Source organism: Aethalodelphis obliquidens, unplaced genomic scaffold, assembly GCF_003676395.1.
Source record: "Aethalodelphis obliquidens isolate GAN/ISIS:26980383/991018 unplaced genomic scaffold, ASM367639v1 scaffold22, whole genome shotgun sequence".
Classification (NCBI taxonomy): Eukaryota; Metazoa; Chordata; class Mammalia; order Artiodactyla; family Delphinidae; genus Aethalodelphis; species Aethalodelphis obliquidens.
Genome location: NW_020837966.1, coordinates 126593 through 150788, shown reverse-complemented (window position 1 = coordinate 150788; position 24196 = coordinate 126593). Strand labels below are relative to the sequence as shown.

The 24196-nt window shown below is 56.3% G+C and overlaps 1 protein-coding gene across 6 annotated transcripts in view; it reads left to right on the top strand.

The window, feature by feature from the left end:
• The window catches only part of CACNA2D2 (calcium voltage-gated channel auxiliary subunit alpha2delta 2), a 141788-nt gene that overhangs the window by 83322 nt on the left and 34270 nt on the right, over nucleotides 1-24196 (top strand). For all 6 annotated transcript variants that reach the window (XM_027120887.1, XM_027120884.1, XM_027120886.1 and 3 more), the window contains exon 4: nucleotides 22847-22906. In XM_027120887.1, coding sequence (XP_026976688.1) covers nucleotides 22847-22906 — 60 coding nt within the window. The remainder of the gene's footprint in view (nucleotides 1-22846; nucleotides 22907-24196) is intronic.

Sequence of the window (24196 nt, the reverse complement as noted above, 5' to 3'; positions counted from 1 at the left end):
AGCCTGTGCCCAGCAGGGCCTCTGTGCAGATGGTGAGACAAGCAGGGTGGGCACGGCAGGCAGTGCTGCATCTTCCTGGGTTGCCCAGCCACAGGCCACCCTGAGAAACTGCTGGTGTCGGCAAAAGAGAAACTCCAAGTGCCCTTTGGAGTTCACAGCAATGATGGGGGGACCCACCCAAGGCCAAAAGACAAGTGGAATATGTGTCTGCTCATGGAGGGTTGTGTCTGGCTGGAACATGTGCACATCAGGGATGGTACTGGATGGATATGCACGCCCATGTGTATGGCCAGTGGGGTGATGCCGGGACTCTCTGGGGCAGAGCCTGTGTGCATGGGGTTGTAAGAGACGTGTGTGGTGTGTGCTGGAAGAGTCGGAAGAGTTGGGGTAGGAAGGGAGTAGAGAGCTCTACCAACTCGAGGTTTCTACTGCACCAACATGGCCCATCTCACTTGTAGGCACTTGTGTGGGTGTGCTTCAGGCACCCACAAATGTGTGTGTGTGTATAAAACCATGTGCCCATGTCCCATCTCCCGGTCTACAACCACAGGAGCCCACTCAAGGCCCAGGCCCTGACGTGAGTGCCTACAGTTAGTCGTGCACACACTCGTGCAGGTAATACATGTATAAGTGTGTGTCTTGGCCCATGCTTGCCCACATGTGATATCTATCTGTGTGTAGCGGGTAGACACACACGCACATACACATTCCTGCCTAGAAAGCCCTTGTCACTCCTGGTACGCAGCCCCGTCACAGCCTTCTCATTTCTCTCTCCAGTCCCCGCACCACTGCACCAACAGGCAGGCAGGCCCAGGATGAATATCTTATTTTACAGATGGGGAAATTGAGGCATAGAAGGGAAGAGGGACTTGCCCTAGACTCACCAGCTACACCTTGGACCCAGGTCTCCCAAGATCCCATCTAAGTCTGACATGGTCCTACTGCTTGTGTAGTGTCTCCCCCATACTCCCCTGCAGCACCCATGGGGTCTAGGACAGAGGGTTGGGGTTTGCAGTGCACCCCCATTCTTGTCTGCTCTCCCCTCGAAAGGGGCTCCCTGAGGCCCATGGTGAGGAATACCAAATCAGCAGGTGTATCCAGGGTCTCCCCACAATGGAGCCTCTGAGCTCATGGTCGTAACGTCATGGGGAGGAGAAACTTTTTCCCTCTGGGCCTCACGCACAGAGGTGGCCGGCCTACAGGAGAAATAAAGGTCTCAGCCAGGCCTCTATCACCAGCTGCAGCACTTTGTCCCCCGCCGCCGTCCCGGGACTCTCTCCTCTCCTGTCTGTCCCTCTGGCACTGCCTCCTGTCTTCTTACCCCTCCCCACTCCCCTCTACCCTCCAGGGGTATTTCTGGGTTTGTTTCAGCAGCTCCTGTCGAGCTGCTCAATCTGAGAAGCTCTCAGAGGTCGGCCGTGCCCTCAGCCCCCACAGACCCAGCTCTGGCCCCAGGGGGGACACAGGAGGAATCAAACCCCACTGTGACCTCAAGAGAACCTGGCCCAAGATGGCCAGCCTTGTAAACCAGACTGACGCCTGCCCTACGGTAACCATGGCTGTGAGAGGCTACGCAGGAAGAGGCCCAGCACAGAGTGCAACTGAGCCGGGCATTAAGAGGCAGGAGACAATTGTCCAGGCAGAGGAGGAGGAGAACGGCATTCCAGGCAGAGGGAGCATCAGGTGCAAAAGCATGGAGGTGAGAGAGTGTCATGATAACCAGGCATTATCAAGCCCCTGTCTCATGCCTTTTAGTGGCTGTGCAGCTAGACATTCATTCATTCTTTTGTTTATTCACCAAATAATTACCAAGAGCTGGGTACTAGGGCCACTGGGATGGAAAAAACCAGCATTGTCCCTGCCTCAGAGAAAGAACAGTCTGCTGGGAAATTATAGACAGAGCAGTGAAGTCCTTGATTAGGGCAAGCAGGCACTGATGGGGATACACAGGCATCGGAGGAGTATGATGGAAGACATATGGGCATTGTGGGACCCCCAAGGAGGGGTCTGGCCAGAACTGGGGCTTATTTGTCAGCCTTTTTTTTTTTCTTCATTTATCAGTGCTTGGTACCAGGTCCTCAGAGGCCCTCATAGCTGGAAAGGCCCTTGGCAGTCCAAGTCTATATCCTTCATGGTATAAACAGTGAATCGGAGGCCCTAGGCCCGGAACTCAAGTCTCCGTGGCTCCTTTTCAAGAGTGTAGTTGTATTGGATAAAGCAAGGATTGTCCATAGCTAGAACCAGCCCTGGACTCACACAGGACTCAGTGCTCCCTGTGCAACAGCTCCTGCAGCCTAGAGGTAGAATTGCAGGCCCAGGAGCCTGCTTTGGGCTAAGTGCCCTCAGAGTGGGGTCTGTGTCCTTCTCCGGCTGGCAGGGGCAACTGGGGACCTTGGGCATTTCATTGAGCCTCAGTTCCCACCACAGAATGGCAGCGTAGCTCCTGGTTTACCTACCACACTGGGTGGTTGTGAAGATGGGGAGTGCTGGCTCGCGTGACCGAATCTCTCCGGGGGACTTTCTGCCTGGGTGGGGGGTGGGGGGGGAGCGGTAGGGGGGGTGACATGGGGCTGCCCCCCGGCACAGCAGCAGGGCTGATGGCTGGCTTCCGTTCCTCCTCAGGGCTCCCAAGCCATCCGTCACTTATAAATTCTCTTCATTTCTAAATAAAATGATTTGTTAATTTGAGTGAGTGATCGCCACTCGTCCGAGCCTTTTTGCAGGCTCGGAGCAGCTTGTGGGCTCCTGGAGCCCCACGCCGCCAGCCTGGCGCAAAGTTGGAGGGGTTGTTTTCGATTTAAATGTGAACTGAATGAGGAGAAAAATGTTTCTCTTGGCAATTCCATAAGAGCTCGCTCTTCTGACAGATGTTGGAGTTTATTATCCCATCGGGCCAGCGTTTTGTCGAGCAGAATTGCTAATTATTTCAGAGGCCGGGCCACAGCCGAGGAGGGGAGGGAGGTGGCAGGTGCGGCTTTGGGTGGCATCTGTCAACAGACGGGCACTGGGATGCTAGGCCCAGCCCACCACCTACCCACTCCCCTCCCGGGACCTGCAGACGTTTGTGGGCAGGGGCTGCCCTGCCCTTTGGTTTCTGCTTCGTGGAGTACCTGGAGGAGGCAGCAGGGTCTGTTCTTGCCAGAACTGCTTTGGCCTCACAGTAAGGACTTTGTAAGGTCACTTTGGGAGCCCTGGATTGCTTGTGGGTCATGGGTGGTGAGCGGGAAAAGGCTCCAGAGAGGCCGGTGCTCTTCTCACTGTGTGAAGCCGAAGTCGTTGATTGTAAGGACCGCACCTGGGCGGGGGCCCTGATTGCGCAGGCGTGTGGCTGCGTGGGCCCACAACCGTGGGCTCTGTGTGGTCACGTAGGGGTTTGGCGTGACTGTGTGCTGTGCTTGCGGGTCACGAGCCGCCTGGCGTGACTGCATGTATCTATGAATGAGACGTCTGTGGCTGAGCTGCTCAGGCCTTCGAGGTACAGCTCAAATTCATTCTGATCCTGGTCCCTGCACTGCAAGGAGAGGGAGGCCTTGGAAGACAGGTGGCCAAGGGGACTGGACCTCAGGAGGGGTGGGCTAAGGCTGGTCAGGGTGCTGCTCAGCCACTGTCAGGGTGCCCTGGGTTTCACGGGGTCTGTGGTGAATGGACTCTGGGGGTGGGTTTCCTGGTCTCTGGAGATGTGGCCCTGGCAGCCAGGCCCCTGGCCTCCCAGTCCATCTAGCCCAGGGATATTAACCTCACACCTGGGGCAACTTAGAGCAGGGGAGCAGGGGCAGGTCCCCTGACACCTAGCAGGGGACCCAAGATTCCTGCTGGACTGGTTCTGAAGGGCTCCTGACTCCACACAGCCCGTGTCTGCCTCCATTTCACCTCTGACGCTGGGAGGGGACAATTCCTCCTGCAGTATCCCCTGAGAAGCACCCCCAGTGAGAAAGCCCCCACCTCTGCCCCCTTCCTTACCCCTTCCTGAGCCCAAGACAAGAGGCTGGGTGCCCTGACTGCCCCCAGTCCTAGCCAGCTCAGCTTTATTCTCCCCATCCTTGGGTGTCCGACACCCTCCCCCTCTCTGCTTCCACCCCTATTCTCCACCCACCCCCAGTTCCAGGCTAACTGAAGCTCAGCTCCCTAGGTTAGCATGAAGGCAGCAGCAGCAGCTGGGCAGGATTTTATAACCCTGATTAACACTGGATTCCCTGGGGTCCCAGCTCTAGAATTGTGATGTAGGCCAAGACCAGCAGAGCACAAGGCAGGGAGGGTCCACCCTGGTGCTGGGTCAGGGCAGATGGTCACTGTAGCTGGGCCCCAGAAGATGACAGGGAGGCGGGAGGCCTGTGGCCTCAGTCTCTCCCCACCTTAAGTCCTGAACCCTGGCAGCCACCCTAATGGGGTGGGGCGGGGGAGGGCATGCCCAGCCACACCCAGGCTGAGATCCTGCCATGCATCTCTGATTGACCATGTGTCCCTGGGAACCAGGCCCTCTCTCTCCTCTGGATAAAACTCCACTGTGACATCCTTCCATTAAATAGGGCATGTTCAGAAGAGAAAATTGCTACCATTTTCCCCTTTTACTTCACTGTCATCAAAAATTGATCCCATACTGCATCCTTATTTCAAAGAATGAGCTAAAAAAATAAAATAAAAATTCCCACTCCTCAGAGTGGCAGCTGCATGAAACTTCCCATTCCTCCCCCCTCGCCCCACCCCCCAAAAAATGAAAGGAAGAAAAGAAAAATGTGGCCATGGAAGGACCATGCAACTGCCAGCCCTTCTGGAGCTGCTGAATGTGGCCTGGCTGTGGCTTTGGGAGAGAGGAGGGGCAGGGCCCAGTCTGCGGGCAGAAGGGGATTTCTATCTGGTGAAATGTGATAGAAAAGGGGTAATTGGGGGAGGTTAATTTGGATCTAAATGGAGCGATTCGTTATCTCAGTAAGAAGCATCTCATTTGCCAGGGAGACGGCTGTGCCTGCCAGCCAGATGCCGGCCTGCCCGTTGGCAGGGCAGTGGCTCAGAGCAGGGACCTGCCGCCCCCCGTCAGGCGGTCTAGCCTCACAGAGCCACTCACTCTCCTTGGCTTGTGGGGTGCGGAAGGTGAAGACATGGGTCCAGGAAGGGGGAAACAAACTGGGGAGAGTGTGACACCCCACAGAGCCCTGAGGCCTCCTGACTCCTGGACAGTTTTCCTTCCCATGGGTCTAGCTGCTTCCCGGAACAGTAGAGAATGGGTGGGGTGAGGAGCACAGTTTAATTTAGTTTATTTCCCACTTCATTCGGCAAAGTATTGAGCAGCTCTTCACCAAAGCACAGGGTTTTTAAAACATAGAATATGAATAATAAGGATGAGACAAAAGAGCCAAGATAAACAACCTCAGGACCAGGTGCTTGGTCTAGTTGAGCCTCCTGATAGCCAAAGGAAAAAGGGAGACCCTGTGTTCTAACCACAAGAGATGAGACATTTAGATCAACTCCCCACAGAAGCCAAGTCTTGCTTCCCGTGGATTGGTGTTTGGGGGAGACTTTCACGATGTGCCCCTCAGCTCCTCCCACCTTTACTAGGAGCAGGGTCTGGGAGCTGGCACCTGGGCTCCAGTCCTGAGCATGTCCCTCCTCCCCAGGCCTCAGATCCCCATCTGTTCCTTGCCAGGGATTACAGGCAGGAGCTGCTGACAGTGCTGGGATCTCTGGTCGCACAGGTGTGGCCCACACAGGCTGCATTGCTTTAGGCCTGGGCTCAGCACCTGAATAGACCTAGGCGTGTGTCCTGGTCCCACCTCCTGCCAGTTCTGTGGCCATGGAGTACTCAACCACATTGTTCTGAGCCTCCTTCTTCTGGAAAATGAACCAGTAGCACCAACCTCACCCCCCATGGTTGTGTTGGTCACAAGTGGACTGTAGGCCCCCAAAAGTGATAACTGTAGTCACAAGAGCACCTGGTGGGCAGTTGGTGTGGGACTGGTGCACAGGATTTCCTTGCTCCGAGTATGTGTCTAGCCTAGTATTGGCTGTACCTTGAGTGCGGGGTGGGGGCAGGGTGAGCATGGAGACAAGTGGAAGCCCCTCCCTCCACTGTGAACTCTGTGAGAATGAGGCCAAGTCTCATTCAGCCTGTGTCTCTGGCGCAGGCACAGGCCATGAACATGGTTGCTGAAAGAAGAAAGAGGAGGGGCCCTGGGCATCTCCTTTTTGTTTATTCCATACTGTGGCGTTAGTTGGGGTAAGATAACACAAAACAAAGTGATCACAGGTGGGGCGAGGGATGGGAGGAAGGTAAACTAATGGACAAATTGAGGGCATATTTGAGGAGCAGATCACTAGGTGTGAATGAGGCAGGTGGCAAAATGAAGCAGAGGGCCTGTTTGGCCAGGCATGCATGGCAAGCAGTAGGCCCTGTGGGTCCAGGAGCCATGGGCCCAATGAGCTACCTCACGCCCAGCCACAGCAGGAAGCAGCCCTGCCCCACCTGTGCCTTAGGAGGTGAGCTCAGGACATGAAGGTGAGGAACCACCTACCATGTGCAAATGGGCCTGAACACGTTTGCATGCATGCATGCATATACCTACGTGTTCCCATGCTCATATGCACATGTATTCACATACATGGGATTTTTTTATTTTTTTATGTCTGCACTTGTGTTCACATGCGCTCATGCAGGTACTCGTGTGTGTACATTCAAGTGCAAATGCACACAGTCCTCCTTCTCTAATTCCAAGCCCTCCACCCCCAGAATTACAAAGCTGTTGACCACATAGTCGAATGGAAGAGACCTCTTCTCCCATCAGCTACTGAAGCCTCTTCTCCCCTACAGTCCTCCTGCTTGGCAGACCTCTCTCAGTGGAGGCCCAAGAGTCCTCAGTCACAGGAGTCCCACTTGCCCCCCCATTTCCTGTAGGAGAGTACTAGGAGGCTCTGGGGTGGGGGCAGGGCAAGGGAATGACATCAGGCTCCAAAATGCTGGGGAGGGAAAGCCCCCATGGCCAGGACCCGAGAGTGGGCCAGCAGGAGTCTGGGAATCAGGTGGCCTGGAGGCTTTGAATACCTTGGTGAGGCTGGGCTGGCACTAGGACACAAAGAGGCCCCCAGCCCCAGAGAGTGCCTGGCTCTGCATTCAGGGAAGGGAAACAGACCCGAGGATGGTGAGCAAGTTCTACACTTAGCCTCACTGCTCACCCCCACCCTAGGGGAGTCCCACCTCTTGCTGAGCTTTGATCCCACCTGTGAAGTGGGATGAGGATGGCTCGTGGAGGTCCTGCCCTGATGGGCATGAAAGGATGGCCCTGGGGCCAATCCAGCCAGCCCAGGACTCAGAGTCTGCTCCTCTGGGGGATGGACTGGTCCTGGCCTTCTCCCTCTCCAGGCCCTTAGCTCAGGCAACAGCCTCAGATCTAGGCAGAGCCAAGCACAGCTGCCCCCAGAGGATCACTAAGCTCAGCAATGATGAACATAAACCCACAGCAGCACTCCTGCCCTGATGCCATGAGGGTCACAGGCTGTGCTCGGCAGCCATGCCAGAGGCTGACCACAGGTGGAAGAGGGCTGCTGGGGACCAGAGCTCACTGAGTGACCTCAAGGACACACACTCCCCACCTTCTTCAGGCACCCCTCCTATCTTCTCCAGCCTCAGTCTGTGCCCTGGGAAAGGGGCAAGAACTCCAAGGCCACCCAGTATGACAAGTGCAAGGTCATGCCGTGAAGCTGAGGATGAGCTCAGGCCCACCCAGGTGTCCTCCTGTCCCCTGGGTCCCTCACCCAGCCCCACAGTGTGCCCCCATCCCATGCTCTGTGATCCACAGCCAGCCAAAGGCTCACTTCCTCCTCAGAGGGGGTTCAGGGTCTCAGAGGGGGCTGAGGATGTCTCGTGGGTGAATCGATGAGTGGGGGAGGGAGGTTTAGTTACACAGTCCCAGCGACAAGCCCCCACCCTGCCCTCAAAGAGCCGTGACTACAGACAAACTGAGTAACCCCCTCTGAGCCTCAGTCTCCTCATCTGCAAAATGGGCTTGGAATGGGACCTGCTTTGTAGGGGTTCATGAACAGTGCTGGGGCACGGTGAGTGCTCAGTGGTGTGGCCGTGACAACAGGTCCATGTGAAGCACAGGTCCTACAAGTGCATTTCCAGGTGCAGGAATTCCCTGCCAACCATTTATATTTCAGGAACACTCAAAGCCCCACCTGATCACCTGGCCATGGGTTTCTCCTCCCTGGAAAACTCCTGGCCCTTCCCTGCAGTTTGCTCTGGCCCCCCTCCAGGAGCTACTCCCTTCTTCAGGCAGCCCCAGGTCCACACTCCCCCTTTCCTGGTGACATCTGACTCTCTTACTGGCCCTTCCTAATAAGCCCAAGTGCCACCGGGCTCCATGTGGCCAGCACTCAGCATTCTCCTGTTTTCTCACTGATGCAGTGATGCTGGATGGTGCCATTTTCCCATTTCACAAGGAGGAAAACTGAGGCCTGCCTGGAGAACTGAAATCACCCAATCAGGATAGATCTGAGTCCACTGTGGGTCCATCACTAGAAGGATCTCTCCCACACAAAGTCCAACCCAAAGGGCTGAAAAGATAAGGGGCTGAGGTGGCCTTAGCCAGCTGGGATTCAGGGCTTCCTTCCTGGGAGGTGGCATGGTAGAGTACAGACTCCCAGACCCTTGTCCCAGGGGAGAGGGGCTGCAGCCTGAATACGGGTGTGGAGGCAGAGATGCCCCAAATAGGCAGGCACGTGCTACATGGCTGCTGCATCACGCTCCCCAGCTGGCACCGTGGCTGTGTGGCCATTGCTAGGCATCTGTAAGGCCCAGGTGGGCCCTACCTGTTGTGGAGCAGCCGCGCAGTGTGGGCTGGGCACGGGACCTGGGCAGGAGCAAGGCCGCCTTCACCTGCCCGCCCTCCTCTCACTTGGCAGCAGCGAGCAGAAGCCATTAGCGCCTGGCAGCCCATGTCCCACGGCTCTGACAAACGCCTTAAATGTTGTCGCCAAGGCTCCAGCTGTCCCTCCGGCCGCCTTTACTCCTCGTAATAACCGAGTGTCGAGGCTGATTGGAGCAGCGGGATGCAGCCAGTATTCAGAGCAGCTTTTACCCTGGACGTTTCCACCTGGCAGCCAGGCTGTGCCCACCCCACCCTCCGCCTCCAGGCCTTTGTCTGCCTGTCGCCTCTGCCCAGGCCCCCAGCATCGCCCCCGGGCCAACCAGTGCCCAGCTTTGTGTCCCAGGTGGTGCCCACGCTGCTACCACCAAAGGTGGTGGGCAGCGATGGGCTGGAGTCTCAGGCGTCCACACCCAGCAGAACGGCAGCCCGAGTGGAAAGATGTGGCTCTAATTCCCACTCTTCCGGGTGACCTCTGTGGGGGAGCCCCTACTTCCTTTTGGTTTGGCTTCATCTCTCAGCCTTGGTGTCCTTGTTGGTGTAATGGGAATGATGACTGGGCTTCATAGGGCTTAAATGGACCATATGTGTGAAGCAAGGTGTGTATCACCATGTCCTGTGGAAGAGGCTCAGCCACACTGAGACCACGAACACCCTTGGACAGAAGGAGGCTCAGGAGGAGCAAAGGCCTGCATCAGCTTCCCTGGCCGAGACCGCCCTCCTCTCCGCACAGCTGTGCGCAGCTGAGGCTCCCATTTGGAGTCCCCTTCCTCCTCTTCTCTGTCTGGCCTTGGCCTTCAAATTTGGCCTGCTGTTCCCTCTTCCAGGAAGCCCTCCCAGTTTGATCTAACCACACTCCTCTCCCACAGGTTTTATGTGACATTTTGAGTGGGTCCTAGATACTCAACATTCTCTTATTGTTTGCCTTCATCCTCGCACAGCCTTAGTGAGGTCAGGACTATTAGAAGCCTCATTTTAGAGACAAAGTAGTCAAGATTCAGAGGGGGACTAGCATCAGTCGCCCATGTCACACACAAAGCTCCTGGCTCCGCCCCATGGGGCACTGTGGCCGCTGATCAGGGGAGTAAAGTAAGCCCCACCTCCCAGGGACTCTACCAGAGAGGGCGTGCACCCCCATCCCACCCCCTGGCCGTGAGGGCTTCCTTCCTGAGACACCCAGTTACAAGCACCAGTGTCCAGGCCAGATTTGGTTGGTTGATTTATGAGGTCTGTGATCACTGAATCATTTGTTTACAGGTTCCCTAGCCTTCCAGGGATGCTGAGGGTGATGGGCAGAGAAAGGTAAAGAGTGAGTAGTCTCTGCCCATTCATCAGACTTTCCTCAGGGGTGCAGAGGTGATGGGGCAGGTGGTGGTGGTGGTGATCACAAGGAGATGTGAGATGCTAGCGGAGGTACCACAGTGGAGTGATGGCCATACTAGTGACGGTTGTGGTGGTGGTGGAGGTGATGTTGATAGTGGAGTCAGTGGTAGATGGTGATGGTAGTAGAAGTGACAGTAATGGTGTTGGTGACTGTGATGATGGGGATGAAGGTAGCGATGGTGGAGCTACTGGTGATGGTGGTGACGGTGATGGGAGTAATACTGCTGATTGGTGATGGGAGTCCCACTGGGGATGACAATGGTAATGGTGATGGGAATAACTTTGGCAATGATGATGGGAGTGGTGCCAGGGTGATAAAAATAATGTTGGCAATAGTGATAGGGGTCGCAGTGGTGGTGATGATGGAATAATGTTGGCAGTGGTGATGAGGAATGTTGGCGGTAGTCATGGGAATGTTGATGGTGGTTAAGTGGGGATCAGTTGTGATGATGGAGGTAATGGTGATGGTAGTGCTGAGAGAAACACTCTGGTGGGGGCAGAGGTAACGGTGGTGATGGTGATGGGGTTACAGGGCTGTCAAGGCTTCCAGTGGAGTATCTCTCGTGGGAGAGTCCACCAGGCAGCCCTGTCCCACATGTGGGCTGTGCCCTAGCTGGAGGCAGGACGCAGTGGGGCTTGCTTGATTCTCCTTTTCTTTTAACCTCCAGTGAGCACAGCCTTCTGGGTAATGAGATGCAAATTGACATAAAAGACAATGAGCCAGCCTGCGGCCCGTAGGGCAGCTTTTAGAGTCAGGCTGATTGCCTCCATGCCAATTTGCATGGCATTAGCTGTACACACCTCCTCCAGTGGGCTCGTGCATTTCATCAGAGGTCATCTGGATTGTTGCATTCAACAACAGGTGGTAACCTGTGATCCAGGCCAGGGCCAGGGGCAAGGCCACTCTGACCCTGACCTGACAGAGCTCCAGGGTGTGGCACCAAGAAATCTGGGCCTGTGGGAAAGTCCAGTGGATGAGGGACTTCATGGTCAGCAAGGGATGACCATGGTTCCATCTGGGTATGTGCTGGGAAGGTGACAAACAGGCCTCAGGCAAAAGGGAGGCCTGGCCCTGGCTTGGGATGCCTCAGTACAGGTCCAGGCTCTGCCCCTAACTGGCACCATCACCTGGGCAGTCCCTCTGGGCATTGGCTCCCCCACTGTGCAGTAGGGGCCCCAGCCTCATTGTCTCCACATTGAAGGTGATGATCATCAAGCTAGGCCCCTGAAAATCCCGGCCCAACTGCCCTGGGGTCCCTGCTGCAAGGTGAGCCTGGGGCCCCTTCCCTGCTGCCCTTGCTCTCTGGCCCCTGCAACCTCTCTGACCCAGTGCAACCCAAGGCTTCACCCCATACCCTCCCCCAGGACAAATGACAGTGGGACCAGGGGCTCTTTCCCTCTGCCCTCCACCTCCAGCCCTGCCAGTGCCCCCTCAGGCACATCCCCGTGCCCCTCTGGGCCCGCCTCCCTCCTCACTGTCCCACCGCCTCTCCCCCCGAGGTTGGGCCTAATCAGAGCTAATCAGAAAATTATGAGCTGCCTGATTACTGATTAGATTCCTAATGTTAATAGAGTCGAGAAGGGCCCGCTCAGGCTGTGTTTTAGGAAAAAGTATAAAAATAACATCAAGGGAAGGGAGCATGGCAGCTGGGCAAGGGCTTGGGCTCTGCTATCCTCACAGGCAGGGGCTCAGGCTCTGCTGTTCTAGTTGGTGGGGGGCGCTCAGGTGGAAATACATTTCATAGCAGGAAGGCCTCCTAGCACCCTTAAATTCTGCCAGTGAAGTCGCCACCCCAGGCAGCTCTTCCTGCAGAAGCCTCTATCAAGTTCTGTGCTCAGGACAGTGAGACTGAATTGTAGTGGGAAGATAGGGAAGACCCTACTGATGGTATATCACATGAGAGCAGGGCCGTGTCTATACCGCTCACGGACCTACTCATGCCTAACACAGGCCAGGCACACAGTAGGTGCTTAATAAACATTTGTTGACAGGAAAGAAGGAAGGTCACATCAAAGCCTTCTCACTGGAACTACCACCCTCCCATGGTGGGGCATAGAGGCATCCGAGAAGGCTTCCTGGAGGACGATGTTGGAGCACATCAGGAGAACGCACTCGTCTGGGGCCCAGGCAGGGGGTGCTGAACTCCCCAGGGACCCAACCCCTGGCTGACCTGGCCAGATGAGGGGCCCATGTCCATCACCCCCTAGCCTCTTACTCCAACAGGGCCCCTATGGCTTCTGCTTCAATACCACCTCATCACTGACTTGGCAGCAGCTGGGTGGGACTGGTAGATAACATTTTCATGAGGTCCAGAGTGGAGTCGGAGTCCCAGAGAGCAGACGTCAGCATTTCAGACCCCTGAGGCAACCCCTTGGCCCCTCAACATGGTGTGCCCAGTGTGACCCATACTTAGACTCAGCCTCACCCTGCCCTCACTTTTATCTCTGCACCACCTTGGATCCCTGTGCTCTGTCAGTGCTGCTTCTGGCCTGGTCTATGAGTCTCCATCCCAGGGAAGTCCAGGGCCTCCAAGACGGCAGGTCCCTAAGGGCACCTCCAGATCCACCCCCCCACCCCACTGGCCATGGTAGAAGCCTGTGCCCAGCTCTGCGGCCACACCAATCCAAGAATCAAGTCCCTGCCCTCTAGAGACCGCATCTGGGAGGGAGTCAGATACAACAGTGATGGAGACACCACAGGGGATTCTGGAAACCCAGCCTGGCAAGGGCACCAGGCGTCCTGGAAGAGGTAGATGGGCACTGACTCCTAGCGGATGAGGTGGAGCTGCCAGGGGAGGGGGCAGGAAGGGCAGTCCAGGTTCAGGGCACAGCACAAATAAGTATAGGGAACCCCAGCATGGCAGGTGGGCAGAGTTCAAGGTCAGCATGGCGGGGGTGACGAGTTTGGTGGGACCAGGCCACACAGGGCCCTGTAAAGGATGGCAACAGGAAAGGGAAGAGTGGTCAGGGCATCTAGGAAGCACTGGTTGGGGACACAGGGGTCTGTGTGGGAGGCCTGAAGGTGTGAGGGCCTGGGGCAGATGAGCTCATGCCAAGCAGCTTGGGTGGGAGTGTGAAGTTGGGTTGGAGCAGGGGAGGGGGGTGTTCTGGAGAGGTCTGGTCTGGAAGGGAGAAAGGAGGCACAGGAATAGGGGGCTTTGGAGGGGAGCAGCTTCTAAGGGGTGACCTTAGGGAAGGGACAGCCCAGCTTGGATGGGGTTGGTTGAGTAGGACACTGAAATGGGACCTTGGTCTCTTCCTGGGGCAGGGCAGGGCTGGGCTGAAGGCCAGGCCAGGGTGCTGGGGGGCAGTGGACAAAGGTGGTGCTGAGGAGAGTGACAGTCAATTGGCATGAGCTTCAGAGGGGAAGAGGTCAAGCCAAGGTCAGAAGGCCCAAGAGAAAAGCCGAGGTTAAGGGGAGCAGTCAGTAGGCCCCTGGGGTGAAGCTGAGGGGAGGGAAGGGGCAACCCACTCCCTGGGACTGTATCTCCAGTTCCACGGGTGAGTCTACATCCTGTCTTCTGTCCATACCTTATTCACATCTCCACAGCCCTGGGAGGGCCGGGTGGGCTTCTGGTGCCTGTTATGGACTTGAGAAGCTGAGGTCCAGAGAGAAGAGGTTAATGCTTCCCAAAGTACATGCTGGGCCAGTCACCAAGCCCTAGGAGCTCGGGCCTCCCAAGTGGCAGGGGCATTGTCACACACAGGCACACACACACCCATGCCCACACATGTGTGTCTCTAGAACGTGGCCTGATGAGGGGAAAGGACGTGTTCCGTGGTACACTTAGACAAATGACGTGTTGCCTGCTCCTCTATCTCAAGGGTGGCCAACAGCCCTGGGCCTGATACCTTCACGTGATGCTCTCTGTGTGTTTTTTAAAAGGGTGAAAAGGAAGAAACTTTGGTGAATTACACCAAAGAGGGAGGAAGACTGAAAAAACTGGCAAATTTATGAGAAATTTCACCTGGTCCACCAGGGACTGGTTCACTGTGGAGATGTGCAGGTTTCATGCTGGGAACTGAGGAGGTGCCCGCTGGATTGGCGGCTTCTGACCCTGAGGGACTGTGCTGAGCAGGGCAGTGCCTTGGAAGGAGTCCCAGCAGCCTTGGAGTCCACATGGCCCAGCCCTTGGCTCGGGCTCCTCAAGGCCAAGGTGCCTCCCTATGGCAGGGCTCCGGGGCCACAGCCCAAACACGGACCTGATGCGGTACGTGGACTTACTGGCTTATCTCTCATCAAGGAACCTCTCAAAGGTGCCCAATGGGGGACCTAGGAGCAGCAGCAGTGACCTGGCAGGGCAGGGCCCCAAGAGCCGGGCCTGTCCTACTACCCTCAGCATGAGGCCGTGCATGGCCACATGCATCCCCTCCTGAAGCAGCCTGATGCCAGAGTTGAAATCTCCTGAGAGAGGACTTCATCTGTGGCTCCTGAGAACTGCTCTGTAAATTCAGGCTGGCCCCTGCAAATGTCCTGCCCAGCCTCCAGAGCCCCTTTCCTCACCCCTTGCCCTGTAGACACGTTTTTGTATTGACCACGGTTCCTGTTGAAAGCTAAAGTGTCCATTGAAGCCAGTGGAATTTCTGTCATCACCTGAGTGTGGCTTCACCTCCTTTCCTTCCTGGGAAGGAGCATCTCAGAGCACATGGCTTTCCTTTTCCTGATGTGAAAATGTTCACTTTGGGGTTACATACCAGTAATAGGACAGAGGGGATTTTTTAAAAGTCCTCCCATGGCAAAATATAAGCCAGCAGCTGCCCTTGGTTGAGCAGAATGATCCTGTCTGGTCTGAAATTCAAGCCTCTGGACACCAGGTTCCCCAGCTGCATCTCCATCTTCATCACAAGCCACCCCTCACTTCTTCATATTTTTCCTGGGAAATTAAAACACAGGCTGCCCCTTGCAGGCAGGGACAGAGGGGGCACAGGAATCGATAACCAAGGCCAGGGTGCCCACAGGGAGTGAGCAAGCCCAGGCCCGGGGCTGGAGAGATGGGTGCCCCTTCCAGAGGGGAACAACTCGAATGAGTTTTTCCCTGTTATATGTATTCTGACCTTTTTTTTTTTTTAAGAAAAAATTCTATTTTACTAATTTTTTTATCAACTCGTGGAGAACACGTGTGGCTGGTGAGGGAAAAGGTCAGGGAGCTTGTCGCTGCTAACAACAGCGTGGGCCTCACGTGATGGCTCCCCCCTCCACCAGGCGCCCTTTGCAGCTAGGAGTGTTTGTTGTTTTCCCTGCAGTTTCGGTTGCTAGAATTTTGGTCCGGGTTTTGGGTGTTTGTTTGTTTGTTTTTCATCTGTTCCGGTGGTTGTTTCATCTTTAAGCTGGAAGCACGGTTAATACAGAAAGCGTAGGTCAGATGTGTTGTGGGACAGGAGCCAGGTGTGTCCTGTGTGGATGGATGCAGGAAGCGGGTGAAAGAAGGGACTTTGGAGAGAAGGGGTGGAGAAGGCGGGAGGGCTCACCAGAAGGCTGAGTGCTGGTGCTGCCCAGGAGGTGCCAGTGTCGGCAGCACATTTGACCGGAAGGCAAAGCCACCAACCTCTTCATCACCTGCCATACAAAAGTCATGGGTCCTGTCAGCCTGCTCTGCCCACACTGGTGCACTTCTCTTCACCCCTCAGAACCCAGCAATATGGGGATCAGGACAGGACCGCCTTCAGAAGGTTGTGGTGAGTGAGGTTGTGCCCATAAAGCTCTGAGCAGTCAGAGGCATCAGGATACCCATCGCTCACGTAGCAGGCACTGTCTGCCCACACGTGCACCTTCCCCAGGCACAAGTTGTGCAGGAACAGGGCCAAGTTAGGATTCTCCTGGTCCCTGACCATGGGTGAACCTGCTTGAAGAAGGCAGTAGACAGACAGACAAACACCCATTCAGGCTGAGGTGGCAGGAAGAATGGACCCACAGGGCCAGGACTCCTCACTTGCCTGTGCATCTTGCCCTATTGTCAGCCCTGGGGCTCCAGTGCCTTCCTTGCTGAACTGCATCTTGCTTCATTATTATGCAGATATTTTGATTATGCAGATATGTTTTTTAGACAGTTTGAAATATGTATATTATTTACTCATTAGACCATAACTGCTCTGAAAATTGGAAATCTGCATTTAGTATCTATCAGTACAAAATACAGAGTTAATACAGGGCCCACAGGTGGGGAGGGAAGCAGGGTGGCAGTGGTGGCAGTGCTGTGCTGGGCAGGGGCTTCTGGGCACCCTGGTGCTTACCCCTTCCCAGGGACTGGGTCCAGTGACACCAAGGATGGGGGGGATTGGCTCAGAGCAGCATCTGAGAGTCCAGTTACTGATCCCCTCTCCTGGGGAAAGGGCAAAGGAACCACTCTGGGAAGCAGGTAAGGAACACCTGAGCCCAACCAGCCACGCCCCACCTGGCCAGACCTGATCCTTCCCTGGAACATTCGGCATCCAACACTGCTGGTAGGCCTACTGATGCCCCCTCCACCACTTCCTCACCAGGAGCCTGGGGCAGTGGCACTAATGCTCAGTCCCCTTACAGAACGGGGAACAAAAGAATCCACCTCTCGGGCTTCCCTGGTGGCGCAGTGGTTGAGAGTCCGCCTGCCGATGCAGGGGACACGGGTTCGTGCCCCGGTCCGGGAGGATCCCACATGCCGCAGAGCGGCTGGGCACGTGAGCCATGGCCGCTGAGCCTGCACGTCCGGAGCCTGTGCTCCGCAAAGGGAGAGGCCACAGCAGTGAGAGGCCCGCATACCGCAAAAAAAAAAAAAAAAAAGCCACCTCTTAGGTGTCTTGCTAGGGGTGGGGTGGGGAGGGTGAGGAAGAGATACAGTCTTCCACCTGCCGTTGGATTAACTGCACCAGTCAGCTCAGGGTAATTACAGGGGCAGTGTCTGGTATCATCCTGTCATCATTACCTTCTTTGCAACCCTCTGGCGGTGTTCTTGGGGCACCTACTTGGTGCTAGGACTTTACTCTGGGCTTGCTGCCCCCAACCTCTACCTCAGAGCCCCCATCACAGCTTCTGCCAGGCTCAGCCCCCATTGGCACATATCTCAATATCCTGTGCCTCATGGGTTCAGGGCCTTTTATCCTAAGCCTCTCATAACCTCTTGGAAGAGAAAGTAGCTATAACCAATTAAGACCAAAAAACTCATTCAATCTTTCCCTCTGGGCTGCACAAAACAAATCCTGTTTGATGGGTAGTTACTCCCCAGACCCTTTCAGGCTAGGCCAGCACTGGGGGGGGGGGCTCCAGGTGAGGGGGATGAAGGGAGGAGGCCAAGGAGAAGTGGGGTCACCAACCTGGGGGGAGGAGTGGGACCTCAAAGAGGATGGAGTGGAGAAGCCTGAGGGCTCCAACCCACCAGGCCCAAGCCCCGCTCCTCCAGAGGGGGACCTTATCCTCCAGGTGTTGGCCTCTGAGGGGCAGCCACCGTGGCCTCAGGTCCCTTATCTTAGGTCATGGTCTATCTCAGCTCCAGAGCAATTGAGAGACTTTGAACTTAGTGAAATTCAAAGGTGTCTGTAGAGGGGGCTGCTCCCCCAGGGGAGCTTTGTCCACAGCCCAGTCCTCCTCTTTCTTGCCCTTTCCCGTAAGAACAGTTTCCGGAGCTGAGGGAAATTGATTGTTAAGTGAAACTCTCTGATAATTGCCTCTGAAATGCCCGCTGTTATCGTAATTGACTTAGCCGTGAGCAGCCCTGCTCAGCAGTCCCACCACAGTTCCCTCCAACGCCTTGGCCGTGATGGAGACATCGCAGGCCAGGCAAGCCACCATCAGCAACTCCGTAGCATCACCTTCATAGGCAGCCCTCACCCTCCAGGATGTGATGAAGAAAAAGTCTCAGAGAGGTTAAACCACACACCTAGGGTCATACAGCTGACCAGGCAGGTCCAGACTCAAGCCTTTACCCAGGTTCAGAGACATTCTGACTTTGATTTATCAGATGTTCATTGTGTACCTACTACGTGCCAGGGGCCAGGTTACTGTAAACTTGATAGGTGCCAGATACAGTGCCCACCAAGCTCAGCTCAAGGGGAAAAGCAGAGGGTTCTCTAAGTTCATGATGGGGAGAGATGGGAGCCTGCCATGGGTCAGGAAGTGGTTAGGAGGAGAATGGGGTCTAAGCTAACGCCTCAAGGGTGAGGGAATGAAACAGGCTGGAGGAGTCTGGGCAGGAGTGCACAAGGAGGGAACGGAATGTGCAGGGGCCTGGTAGCAGGAGAGCCAGAGACTGCAGGTGGCTCTGAGAGCAGAGCCCAGAGCCCAGAGCCCGAGCAGGGAGCTGGTCCCAGGGAACAGGTATTCAGGGTCAGGGATGGGAACAGAGCACATCTCCCCCAGGCAGGCAGGAGCCCTGAGATGAAGTGAGCCATGTTCCCACTGCTGCCCCTGCCCTGCTAGGAGTCTTTGTAGGTTCTCCCTTTACTTCTGGATCTCAGTGTCCTTCCCCATCCTGTCTACCCCAGGCCATCAGGAGGACTTGGGGGAGGTGGGAGGGAAGCGCAAGGAGGATGAACCTCGGGGCAGGGCAGAGGCAGAGGCAGGGCTGTGAGCAGTCTCCCAGCCAGCCCCGAGCAGGCCTGACTGTTGTGGGCTCTGTGAAGACAGGAGCACAAGTCTGAGTGCCTGGCAGAGGGGAGGGGAGCCCATGGACAGGACAAGGGCAATAGGAGGCTTCCAGAAGAGGTGACAGTCTGATAGCACTGACTGAGATGATGGGGAGCACATCCCAAGCAGAAAGAGTGGATGCCAGGAAGGCCCAGAGGTGGACAAAAGGCTTGTGTGCTTAGAGCCAGCAAGTGAAACACCAGGGCACTGGGCTTTATGGACAGCTACTGGCAGTTGGAGCAAGGGGGCTGCCAAGAACCTAACTACCCTCTGCGTGGGTAAGGTTACTACTTCTAATTTATAGGCAGGAAATTGAGAGCTGGAGGGGGAAGCTGGGGTCTGAACCCAAGGCTCCAGGGTCCAAGCTCTGATCCCCACCTGGGGCCCCTCGTGCGTGCCATGTGTATTCCCGTCCTCTTGCCTCTCACCCTCAGGCCTGAGGGACCGCGTGCAGCCACAGCCTGCCCCATCCACCACCCCCCCGTTCAGCTGCCTCAGCCCTTCCTCCCGCACCACCAGGCCTGTGGATTTAGCAGTTTCCACACGTCCGGTGCCTGGGGACGGACTGATTGATCTGTAACACCGAAAAAATAATAATGGCTTGATCATTACTGAGGATTAAAAGTAATCCTTTCGCTGTGGCTATTGCAACTCCGTTATTCACGAGTCAGCGGGCTGACCCGGGCCTTTGAGCCCATGGGACTCCATGAGTTCAAGGAGGCTGGAGGCTGGGGCCCTCCCTCCCTGGTCTCCCTCACCTTGGCCACTAGGCTAGCTAGCCTGAGGGGCCATCAGCCCCCATGTTCCTGAGGCCTGTGAATCCCAGGGTCAGACCTAAGTCCTGAAGGGTGAAGGAGCTGGCATCCGCTGGCCAGCGGGGGAGGCAGGGGCTGGAGAGGACAGCTCCTCAAGGCCGTGGCCCAGTTTGGAGACTTCAACTAGTGTCTGTTTGGTGTTTGCAACCCTATCAACCGTGTGGCTTTTCTGTGGCAAGGGACCTGATCCGGTTGTTCCCACATGTGTCCCAGCCTCATCGTCCATGAAGTGGCAATGGCTCCAGGCCCACTCTGAGAAGGGTCTGGATCCCTGGGAAGGTGTTGGGCCACCGGGCAAGGAAAAGGGGTATCCAGTGACTGCCTGAGACTCACCCCTCAAGATGCAGCCCCAGGGGATGTTCCCTGGGCTCCCACACTCCATTCCAGGCCTGGTGCCGAGCTCGCATGGTCAGTGCTCCATTAACAGGAGTGACAAGTGTTGTTAACCGTGTGTGTCACACAGTAATGTCCTCTGCGGAAGGGCACTGCCAGCTTGTGAATCAGGACCCATCGGGGTCGGGCTTGGGTGGGGGTGTTTGTGGTTTAGGCTGAGAGGAGGACCCAGGATGGAAAGGGAGGGGCAGGAGTTGGGCACAGGGGGGCTCCTGGGGCCTTAGGAAAGCCCCAGGATCCACATTTTGAAGGCTGCAGCTGCTGTGTGGAGAAGGATGACGAAGCGCAAGAGAGGACGCAGGAGCCTGGGCTGGGGATGATCAGTAAGGTGGTGTGAAGAACACTAAGGGTGGGATGTAGGGGCAGTGGTCACAGGGTGGAGGGGCTCATTCTAAGAGGGGGTGTTGTAAGCTCTGGTGGGCCTAAGGGTTACCCCAGAAAGGTATCCAGGAGCTCAGGAGGGGCCAGGATTGGAGGCAAGACCTGAGAGCCATCTGGGAGAAGAGAGGCCTATGGTTCCTGAAGCTGGATTATTGGGGTAGGGCCCACCCAAGCAGTCACTGCAGTAACAGGTGGGCAGAGGACAAAACCTGCAAAAAAGACGGGTGGGGGTGGCAGGAGGGTCTCAGCAATGTGAAGTGAGGGAGTTTGACTTTCCCACCCTGCCCCCAGGTCCCCCAGCCTCATAGCCTTCCCAGCATTCAGTGCTTTTGCCCTGAGGAGGAGGGGGAGCCAGGCCCAGCGGGAGTAGGGATAGCTCTGCACAGCCCTTCTAACAGCCAGAGGTGGCATCCTGTCCAGCGAGTGGAGGCTGCGGCTCTACAGGGAGTCCCACCAGGCCCCCACCACACTGTTCCACTCTAGAAGGGAGGAAAAGCTGGTCTCCCCATTTCCCCCAGTGGGCAGCTGCCAGGCTTTATTTTAGAATTTCCCCTCTTGGGCCCACAAGCCATCAGGCCTGGACTGATGGATGGGAGTGTTTGTCTTGAATACCAAGGGGGCAGGGCCCTCTGAGTGGGGGCTGGAGGCCAGAAGGCAGGACCCTACTGCTCCACTCATGGGGTCAAATAGGGCGGGGAGTTGGGGACCAGAGCCCCTTCCACACCAAGAGCTACTCTTTTCCTCCCCAGGCATGGTGGGCCCTGTGGAGCATACCTTCGGACTTTGGTCATGGGCTGGGCAAGGCAAATTTGGTGGTGAGGGCCCCAGCCCAACCCAGAGCTCCTCTGTGACCTTAGGCAGGCTGCTCACCACCTCTGTGCTGGGTACCTTCATCTGAGGAGGACATGTCAAGCACGTTGTGAATGGTGACAGGTACACGTGATGTGTCCCTGGCCTGGGGGAGGGCTTGGATGCAGCAGATGATCAGTTCAGGGTGACAGTCATCATTATGATGAACAGGACTTCACTGCACTCAGCTCTGCAGGAGGCCCTAGAGGGCCAGGCTCAGTCCTGTCCTCAGGAGCCTCAAAACTTCCTAAAGGGGGACTTCCGTGGTGGCGCAGTGGTTAAGAATCCGCCTGCCAATGCAGGGTACAAGGGTTTGAGCCCTGGTCCGGGAAGATCCCACATTCTGCAGAGCAGCTAAGCCCGTGCACCACAACTACTGAGCCTGTGCTCTAGAGCCCACAAGCCACAACTACTGAGCCTGCGTGCCACAACTACTGAAGCCTGTGTGCCTAGAGCCCGTGCTCCACAACAAGAGAAGCCACCGCCATGAGGAGCCTGTGCACCACAACAAAGAGTAGCCCCCGCTCGCTGCAACTAGAGAAAGCCCGCACGCAGCAATGAAGACCCAACGCAGCCCAAAATAAAAATTAATTAATTAATTAATTTTAAAAAAAGACTTCCTAAAGGGACAGGATCTACGGAGGCACAAAGTAAGAATCTCTGGGTCAGGATTCAGGCCCAAAGGGTAGCGAGTTTCCAGCACCTCCTCCAGGAAGCCTTCCCTGACCTCCCAAGTTCCCACATTGCTGAGCTTCCCAAAGCACCTCAGCTAGTCCTGCCCTAGTTATTCTGCCTGGTTATGTCTGTTTTCTCCTCTGAACTGTGGGAGGGCAGGGCTGGCTCTGCCATATCTCCACACATCAGCACAGTCTGGCACTAGGTGTATTGGGTAACAAGGTGTGGGATGGACAGACGCAGCTGTGCTCACAGGCACAGGGGCCTCAGTGGAGGAGGCCACAGGAACCAGCACCAAAGGATGAACCAGGCTTGTGCGGACAGAAGGCTTAGAGAGCCCTGCTGGGAGGGGGCTCAGGAAGCCAGGACAGGGACAGTGGGGACAGGCCTGGGTGGGCAGAGGTGGGCTGTGGGCACCTCCTTCTGGGCCCTGAGCAAGCTGGGGGCAAAGGTGCATCAGCGAGGCACTCTGTCACTTGTGGCATTTCCTCTTTGGCTGGGGAAGGCCTTCCTCTTGACGCTGGGGTGACACTGGTTTGTAGCTAGTAGAGAGTGTCAGTGGGCTTGGCTCCAGGGCCTGGGTCTTAATATGCCTCAGGGGTCCCCCTGCCTTCCTGTGGGCAGGAAATGTGGCTGAGCTGAAGTCCAGGGAGTCCCATGGAGATGCCACTCAGGTCTGTGCAGGCTTCACCTTTCCTGTGGGAGCCCGATGTGGGTGGGGGAAGGGCCCACAGAGCAAGCTGGAGAATGTCTGGGATCAAGGAATCTCTGAGAGTCTGGCACGATGTCCAGGGAGTCCCTGAGCCAGTCTGGCCCCAGGGACTGCTGGGGATGGAGAAGGCTTTGGGCTGGGCACAGACCTTCCTCAGTCTCTGACCTCCCTGTGCTCTGTCCCTCAGAGATTGGCTGACGCTGCAGAGAACTTCCAGAAGGCCCACCGCTGGCAGGACAACATCAAGGTAAGAACTGCGGTGCCCTCCCCAGCCCCTAGGACCTGCCCACCCGCAGCAAGGGTGGATGTGCATGCAGGGGAAGAGGGAGAGGGAGGCTGCCCAGACCCACTGGAAGGGCACCAAGGGCTCTGTGGGGTGGAGCCGGGAACCTTTGCCCAATGTTCAGCAAACATTTGAGGCTCCCCTTGGTGCTGGGACACAGGGTGCAGATATGAACCTCTCATTCCACTCCCAGCTCCCAGAGGAGCTATGGAGTCCCCCATGAGCACATAGGCTGCTCTGAAATGATGCTCCCCAAAAGTTGGCATCCCCTTGGTGGTTAAGGAGGTGCACAGACTCCTTGGACAGCCCCTGGGGCAGAGAGGCCTCTTGACTCCAGGACTTCCCAGACTTTAATACACTGACCTGAAAGAGATGCTGGGGGAAAGGGACCCTATCCCCTTCCCAGACTTCCCCGAGCAGCAGCCTGTCTTCCAGAAGGCTGCCAGGCTGGGATCGGGGACCAGGCTGTCACAGCCACTAAATCCTCTCCTTCCGCCAGCAAAGCTCAGAAGGGGCTCGGGCGCGGAGCAAGTGGCGGCGTGAGAAGCTGGGAGCAGGACTCTTTTTGAGGACAGAAGGGCCCAGAATGTGGGGGAGGGAAGGAAAGCCTCATTGATGCCCAGCCGCACACCCAGGTGGCTCACATATTCAGGCAGCTTGCGTTTGATTTGGGCAAGACTGGACACACCTGCACCTTTCCTGTCAAAGGATAACAGTAAACCAGAAGAGAGACTGAGGCAGCGTTCCTCCCAGACTCAGGAAACCCCTGATGCCAAGGATGACGGAACCCTCGGGGACCAGACCAGTTGGCAGGGCTCGCTGTGTCCTCCACAGCCACTCAGGCATGTGGGCCACGCCTCCCAGTGGTCTCTGTGCTAAATGCAGGGAGAGGCACCAAGAGCTGCCCCCTGGCACCCAGGGGCCAATAAGGGGGACGGGGGAGGCCTTGACTCACTCCAGCTCTGAGCCTGGCACCTCTAGGAGGCAGGAGGGATTATTATCCCTACTTAACTGATGAGAACCCTGAGGCACAGAGTGGTTAGACCTACCTGAGGTCACCTGTTGGGGGCAGAGTCTCACAGCTGTGCCGTCAGGTGCCAGGGGGTGCATGCCTATGATGCAGGCCCCCTAAACCTGTTCCTTCTCCCCAGTCCCCATCCCCCCAGGCCACCCTGAGCGCACACCATAGCACTCTTCCTTTGCTGCCTGGTGGGTGCTGGGTGCTGCCCTCAGGGAGCTCACATGGAGTTGTGG